This window comes from Lipotes vexillifer, unplaced genomic scaffold (assembly GCF_000442215.2).
Source record: "Lipotes vexillifer unplaced genomic scaffold, Lipotes_vexillifer_v1.1 scaffold129, whole genome shotgun sequence".
Classification (NCBI taxonomy): Eukaryota; Metazoa; Chordata; class Mammalia; order Artiodactyla; family Lipotidae; genus Lipotes; species Lipotes vexillifer.
Genome location: NW_006777287.1, coordinates 1,505,000 through 1,512,600, shown reverse-complemented (window position 1 = coordinate 1,512,600; position 7,601 = coordinate 1,505,000). Strand labels below are relative to the sequence as shown.

Sequence of the window (7,601 nt, the reverse complement as noted above, 5' to 3'; positions counted from 1 at the left end):
GGGGGGGGGGGGGCAGAGGTAAGGGTGTCAGGTTAGCCTCAGGGGACGGTGGTTCCAGCCCGCCACCAACCTTCCATCCCATCTACTGGGCTGGGTTCCGCCCTCACCGTGCTCCACATAAGTGATAAACGCCAGGGACAGCAGCACCGCAGCCAGGTGGAAGCTGAAGCCCTGGGGTGGGGGTGGGGGGCAATGAGGTGAGTGAGGAGGAGGCCCTACCACCCCCAACCAGCTACCACCCTGGTCCTGCTCCGCCCTGCTCACGTGCAGGAGGGCGCTGGCTGCATAGGTGACCAGCACAGCTGAGAAGGTCCCCAGGCGGAGAGCATTCTTGAAAACATCTGCAGGGGGGAGATGTGGGACAAGTGTCTCCTGAGATTCCCCCCTGCCCTTCCTGGAGGGCCATAGGGCAGGGTGAGGATACCCACAACCTCTTGGGGTCCCCAGGATGAAGTCTCTTTATAATGGCCTCCAACTTCACATTGTCTAAAAGCTCCTGATATTCCCTCCCAACCTGCTCCTCCCATAGTCTTTCCCAAGTGCAGCCAGTGTCAACTACACCCTTCCAGTTCCTCAGGACAAAAGCCTCACTATCACCCTTGATCTGCCCCCCACCCCCAACGCCCATAACCAAACTCAGCAAATCCTGTCAGTTCTATCTTCGGAGTTTATCCAGAATCTGACCTCTCCTCCCCATTTCCACTCTGCCCTCCCCGACTCCCCGTCTGTCCTCACAGTAGCCAGAGGGTCCTGGTACAACCTAAGTCAGCCCATGACCCTCCTCTGCTCAGAACCCTGCTCTGAGATCTCTCTTAGAGAAAAAGCCAGTCTTCCCCGTGGCCAGAGAGGCCCTACAGAACCAGGCCCCGTCACCTCTCCGAACTCACCTCCTGCCACTGGTCCCCTCGCTCACTCTGATCCCACCACACTGGTCTCTTCACTGTTTTTCAAATGTGCCAGGTATGCTCCTGCCTCAGGGCCTTTGCACTTGCTGTTCCTTCCATGTGTTAAATTCCTCCCCTACGTGTTTGCATTGATTGCTCTCTCACCTTCTTCAGGTCTTTGCTCAAACGTTAGCTCCTCAGTGAGACTTGCTCTGGATGATGTATTTAAAATTGCATCCACCCCTACTCACACACTCCTAACACTCCAAGATCATCTTTACCTGCTTTATTTATTTATTTTTTACCATAGCACTTATCACTACCTGAACTATTGTGTATTTTCTTTTTATTATACTGCTACCCCCACAAAAATGTCAACTCCACAAGGGCAGGGATCTGGGAGATTTTTTGGTCCCTACTATCTTCAGCTTGTTGTATGAATGTGTGAAAAGGGTGTGGGTTGAGGACTGCCAGCTCTCTTGGAGTGGTGACTTGGTGACTCACAGTTATTTAGCCAATAAGACATGGGCAGGTTCCAGCTTGTGACAACTTCCACCATGGACCGGGGCAGCTCCACGTTCAGTGGCTTAGAGACCGTCAGGTCCCTATGGGCAAAAGAGACACACAAACTCATTTGGGATTTCAACCCACCTGATGGCCACACTTTTGTTCTTGGCTGTTCCCTTCCCCAGGAACACCCCCCTCCTCCCTGCAGCTCCTCTAGGCAGCACCCTGTGGGAGATGGGGCCCCCCAGCCCTCCCCACCATTCCAGGTGATCCTTCTCCTCGGTGAAGCCAGCCCCTGCCAACGTGGCCGTGGCCTCGGACAGAAAGCCCACAAAATAGTTGCTGAAGTGGAAGGAGACAGCGCTCTCATAGGCTCGCAGCCACCTGCGGGAAAGGAGCCAGGGAGAGAGAGGCATCACGCCCAGGCCCCAGCATGACACCCCACCATGTGCCAGCATCCCTGGCCCCGCTCTGTAGACTCACTCACCTTACCATGGTGCCCCTAGGGGTCAGGAAGGCAGCAGAGAAGAAAGGAAAGAGAGTCAGAGAGGCCCTGGAGGCTGGCCTGAGTTGTTCATCAACAAGACAGACAAATATGGTGGCAAAAGAGGTGCGCTGTGATAGTCCCACACATCTATCCATCCGTACACCATCAGTTAGTTTCAGGTAGCTCAAATGGATGTGTGAGCTGCCCCATAATATGACACAGTCCCGCAGCTTCATGTGGCCAGACATCCAGACCCAGGGACTGTTAGAGGCTGACCTCACAGCCACATGGCCAGACACACATACTATCAGACTCCAATCTCTCTGACCTGATTCGGTGACCATAAGATACCCGGAAGTCCTTTAGTTAGGCACAGAGACCATCAAGCACCCTGTTATGCATGCACACACAATTCTGCAGATAGTCATCCTGTCAGTTGTACAGTCAGACACGGTCAAAGACAGGCAGCGTCTTACACTGAAAAAAGCATAGGTTCTGGATTCAGGCCTGGGATTAGTGCCTGGCTGCTTAGTTGGGTGACACTGGGCAAGTCATTCCACCCTTCAGAGCCTCATTCAGCATCAGACACAATCAGCGGCCAATGAGTAGGGGAGAAAGTCATACAGTCAAATAGCTGGATGAAATCCTAGTCACACCCGGGTGGATGGTCGGTTCTGCCCCTCAGCTAGACAATACCAAGGAGCCAGAGAAGGCAGACCCACAGGCAGAATCCATCACAGACATGCGCACGACACGCGACAGTCAGACCCATTCCCAGCCAGGGTTACAGACAAGCCAGATTTATCCTATCCAGTGACAGCCACATACTCCCATCATGGACAACCGCCCAGCCAGACAGCCAGAACTCCAGTCCCACACAGGAGTCCCTGGCTGATAGGTAAACAACCTATACAAACCCCTAGCTAGAGTCACAGACAGGTCAGTGTCACCAACCAACACACACTTGTGGCACTGCAGTCACATAACTTGCTTCTGATGGTGAAATAGCAGAACAGACGGACAGCCAGGCACAGTATGTGACGGAGTATCCATTGTACACGGAGTCATAGGGCCAATCTTGGTCAAACCACAGCCACAGACACTCAGTCTCTGTCTAGTCACTGGGTGGATGGTCAGACAGTCTCAGACTCACAGAACCAATCAGTCACAGACTGTGCACCCACCCCCATTCAGCCCCACTCGCCCTCAGCACCTGCCCTCATTTACCTGGCTTTGCGTTTCTTGCTGTAGTAACAGAAGACAGACAGAAGCATTAAGAGACAACTCAGAGCTGGGGAGACCCCAGGTCCCTCCCCACCCCCCTCACTGCTGGGCAGAGGCCTCGAAGGCTGTGCTCACTTGCGAAGGAGGCGGTCACCATCAAGGGGGATGAAATACGGGAAGAGGTAGGGGCCCACACAGGTGGACAGCACGAGGCACAGCAGGGCCAGCGCCAGACTCCGGGCCACCTTTTGCAGCCATCGGCGGCTCTGTGGGGATCAAGGCTCCATGAACACTGCCCCATGGTGGCTTCCCATGGTCCCTGCCCACCTGTCCACCCAGGACCTCACCAGCGGGCGGCCTTGGACGGCCTGTAGGTAGCTGTGGAAGGATATCCAGGGCCCAAAGACGATGGTGCCCACGAAGTAGAGGTAGCCCATGAACTCCACGGGCGAGGGCACTGCACCCACCTCACCCCGGTCCAGATCGAAGCCCAGAGACACCGCCTTCATGGCCACAATCATCTGGGCCCCTAGGTGTGGTGCCCATGGTCAAGTGGATGAGCAGAGAGCAGGTCATCATGGGGTATAGGGAACACCAGGTGAGAGGTGGTAAGAAAGAAGAGCAAGTGTGGAGAGGTGGGCATGGGGCCAGACAGGCAGCTGAGCAGGTAGGCCCAGGACTGGCAGATGTCCTGACTCAAGAGAGTCAGGCATGGACATGAGATGGGACAGACAGATGGGGAAGAGACATGGTAGAGAGAAACACAGATGTAAGGGGAATCTAAGGGCTGCGTGTCCAGTGGGCTAGGCAGATGAGGGAGAAAAGCGGGGAAGGAAAGACAGGGTGGGGGGAGTTAGGAGATGTGGAGTGGGGCTGGAGGGCTGGGGCAGGGGAGAGGGCCAGGGCTGCCTACCTCTCATCTTGTGCCATGTCACGGTGTCCACCATGTGCATCTCACTGAGGAAAAAGGTGGTGGTCTTGGCCCTATGACTCCTCTGGCCTCAGATACCACAAAGGGGGGAAACCAAGGTGCAGAGAGGGTATACCCTTCCCTGCCCTGCACAACCTCATGGAGGAATAGTTCTCCAGGGCTCCCTCCTCCAGGGGGAGCTCAAGTCCAGACTGTTCTGTGTAGCCTTCGGAAAGAACAAGTCTCCCAGATTTCCACCTCCTCCAGAAACACCCCACGTCCTCCCTGTCTTGGACAGCCTCAGGAGGGGCGGCCTGGGGATCCCCCCGCCCTTCTGCTAACAGCGTGGGGATGAGGACACACACCCATACCCCATGAGTAGGTAGATGAGGATGGTGACGGAGAGGAAGACGCCGCGATGGGAGGAATGTCGGCAGAGGAACAGCACGAGGTAGCACAGGAGGCTGAGCAGTACGACCCAAACCATGTGCAGCTGGAAGAAGTGGTAGAGGCTGAAGAACCCGCCTGCCACGGTGCTTGCATGCTTCACGTAGGATGGCAACCCTTTGGGTGAGAGAAAGAGAGAACAAGAAAGGGAATTAGAGCAGGGCTGGTAGAAGGGCAGCCTGGGCAGAGGACGTAGCTCAGGCAAAGGCTCAGAGGTTGGAACGTGGTGGGATTGCAGGGGGCCCAAAGCAGGTGTTGGGGAGCTGGGGAGGTGGCAGGGCTTGGGTTTAAAGAAGAGAGACATCTATAAAGGTCACTTTGGGAACCCTGGAGGAAATGTGAATAACTTACATTGAATAATATTATGGCATCAAGATTAAATTTCCTGAGGGGTGATGGTTGAGGCTATGGCTGTGGGGGGAAGATGTCTTTGTTCTTGGGGGACACACGCAAGAGGATTTGGGATGAAGTGTCAGCAGGTTATTCAAGTGATTCAGGAAGATGATAGATAGATAGATAGATAGGCAGATGGACGGACGGATAGATAGGTAGATAGGTAGATAGAGCAAGCTAATGTGGCAAGATGTTGACAGTTGGAGAATCGGTTGATGCATATATGGATGTTCATTGTACTATTCTTTCAACTTAGCTTTTCAGTAACCTTGAAACTTTTCAAAATGATAAACCTGGGGAAAAAATAAAACATCCATTTAAAATAAAAGAACAAGAAAAAAGAAAGTGTAGAACTTCTGAATCTCAGATTTCCAAAATTCTCAGCATCCCATGGGGATCTCGGGTACTTGGGATCTTGTTTGGATATAGGCTTGCCACGATTTCTGGAAACATTCCAGAATCCTAGAATCCAGAGATTTTATCATGCCTTATTCCAGAAATCCAGAATGCCAGCATTTTGGAAGCCTGGAATGTGAGAATTTCAACTTGTCAGAATCCCCAAACCCCATAACACGGCACTTTGGGATACATGGTACTTTCCATAACCCTGTGACATCAGCATTTCAGAATCTTATAACCTTGGGATGTAGGTATTTCAGGATCCCAAGATTCAAGAGCCTTAGCTTTCAACAGTCCCAGAACCCAGGGATATGGAAAGGTATGGCTTGGCATGGCAGGATGTGGCTTGGTGTGGTGTAGCATGGGGTGGCTGGGTTAGTGGGACGTGGTGTGGTAGAATGGCACTTAGCCTGGTGGGCTGTGGTAGGCTGGACGTGTACGAGCCTGGTTTGGCTTGGCAAGATGTGGCAGGATAAAGTGGGGCTTGGTATGGATGAACGTGGCAGGTGTGATTTGGCCTGGCGTGGTGGCCCATGGTGTGGCAGGCACTTACCAAGCCTCCACAGGAGGCGGCAGGCGAGGCAGATGGCAAGGAGCAGCCAGATCTGGTCAAGGCCCTGCTGGGCAGTAGGCAGGAGACAGCCCTGCAGCAGCTGCTGGAAAAATTCCTGGCGGCTGAAGGTGGCCATTGTGGACCCCCACGGATGGATGGACAGATGGATAGACCTGCCAAAGGGGGGACATAGAAGGAGCTTAGTTGGGATGTCCATGGGGCAGACGATGCTCAAGAGATGGACTTGAGCACTCAGATTTCAGTCTGGGGCTGTCCAACCCTTGTAGAGACAGGGTACTGGGGGGCTGAGGGAGGGTGTGAGTGTCAGGTACATCAGATTGAGCCGCCAGCTGTGTGTGTCTGGGTGTTCTGGGTGCACACACACAGCCCATGACCTGCGGTGAATGAAGGACCTGTGTTTCTTGTATGCTGGGAACAGTCCGGGTCCAATAGTGATTGAATGGTGTACATTGTAGGCCCGTATATCAAATTGGGGGGCTCCCTGGTTTCCGAGGTAGAGTCACTCAGTGTGGAAGGCAGAGAGGGAGATCCTGTGACACTTGGGGGCCATGTGCATCTCTCCTTGAACGGATGTGGGGGGTGTCCTGTATCCCCCGCGCGCCCCATCCCACCCCCACCCGGCCTCTCCCGGCCGCCAACAAAGCCCTGCCCAGGCCCGGGGGCTGCAGGGAGGTGGAGGTGGTGGAAAGGGACACAGCAGAAGGGAGAGTTGGAAAGGTGATGGAGAGGGGGCCCTAGCACACGCGCTGCAGACCCGCAAGGGGAGGCCGGCTCAGGATGCGAGCGGGAGAGCCGCACGTGCACTACCGGCGACCTACCTGGCAGTAAGAAAGCTGCGGTCCAGGGGGCCGGGGACGTACAGCCGCCGCCACCGTCGCCGCCTCCTCCGGGCAGCCTCCCCCGCAGGCCGCAAGGCCGGGACCAGCTGCGGCTCCCAGGGCGGCGCGGAGAGCGGGCCCTTTAAATCCCGGGGAGGCCCGGCCGGCCCGCTCGGCCAATAAGAGGACAGGAGCGGGGCGGGGACGGAGGAGGAGGGGAGCGGGAGGATTGAGGGAAGGAGGAGCGGGAGGTTGAGAGGAGCCGGGCGCCGGAGGACGTCGGCGCGTGGAACGTTGGATCCCGCACCTTTCCAACCTCTTGGTGTGCCAGTCCCTGAAGGGTCGCGTCGGGAGGTCTTATGGCCGTCCAAGAACAAACTGTCCAAACGCCAAATTCCTAATCCTTGGAAGCCGAGATGGGAAAGATGGGGGAGGGAGGAAAGTCCGTTTCCCCAGCCATCAGCCTCGCCCCCGAAACTGCCCACCCGCGCACGTCTTAGTGTCACTGTTGTGCCCCCTTTTCACAGATGGGAAAATAAACCGAGGTCTCTCCTTTCCCATCCTTTGAAGGAGCTATGGGAATTTCCAACCCTCTCCAGCACCAGGGACCGGCCAGAAACACCAGTACTGACTGTCACCTAGGAGCAAGAATTAGGCGCCTGTGCTTTCCCCTAGGGACTCCTTCCGGAGGCTAGTACGGAGCACCGATTGGGAGCATTTATAAAGCACTTACAGCGTCCCCAACAATGGTTTGTATTGGGCCCTATCTGCACCAACTCTGAGGATTTATGCAGCACTTGCTGTCTGCCTACCCTACCCTGCAGTGTCTGGACACTCCGCTCTGTCCCTAGGCTGATGAAGGGCCTTTTTCCAAAGGAGCATTTATTGGGCACGGACTGCATACTTACTTAGCTATCAGGTGGAAGGGAGAAGGAAGCCAAGGTCAAGCTGGACCCCA

General features: G+C 55.2%; 1 protein-coding gene across 5 annotated transcripts in view; it reads right to left on the bottom strand.

The window, feature by feature from the left end:
- Window positions 1–6,794, bottom strand: part of PORCN (porcupine O-acyltransferase) — an 11,073-nt gene extending 4,279 nt beyond the window's left edge. Inside the window, exons 1-12 of one of the 5 annotated variants that reach the window (XM_007450865.1) lie at window positions 6,644–6,788; window positions 5,805–5,977; window positions 4,384–4,576; window positions 4,016–4,059; window positions 3,450–3,631; window positions 3,238–3,368; window positions 3,106–3,123; window positions 1,879–1,893; window positions 1,650–1,775; window positions 1,389–1,489; window positions 265–341; window positions 108–171 (exon numbers count right to left, since the gene is read on the bottom strand). In XM_007450865.1, the coding sequence (XP_007450927.1) occupies window positions 108–171; window positions 265–341; window positions 1,389–1,489; window positions 1,650–1,775; window positions 1,879–1,893; window positions 3,106–3,123; window positions 3,238–3,368; window positions 3,450–3,631; window positions 4,016–4,059; window positions 4,384–4,576; window positions 5,805–5,940 (1,087 nt within the window). In that variant the 5' untranslated portion in view covers window positions 5,941–5,977; window positions 6,644–6,788. Of the gene's footprint in view, window positions 1–107; window positions 172–264; window positions 342–1,388; window positions 1,490–1,649; window positions 1,776–1,878; window positions 1,894–3,105; window positions 3,124–3,237; window positions 3,369–3,449; window positions 3,632–4,015; window positions 4,060–4,383; window positions 4,577–5,804; window positions 6,200–6,643 lie in introns of those variants that run through there. The other 4 variants (XM_007450866.1, XM_007450869.1, XM_007450868.1 and 1 more) reach the window with 4 other exon arrangements.
- Between the last annotated feature and the right edge of the window lie 807 nt (window positions 6,795–7,601).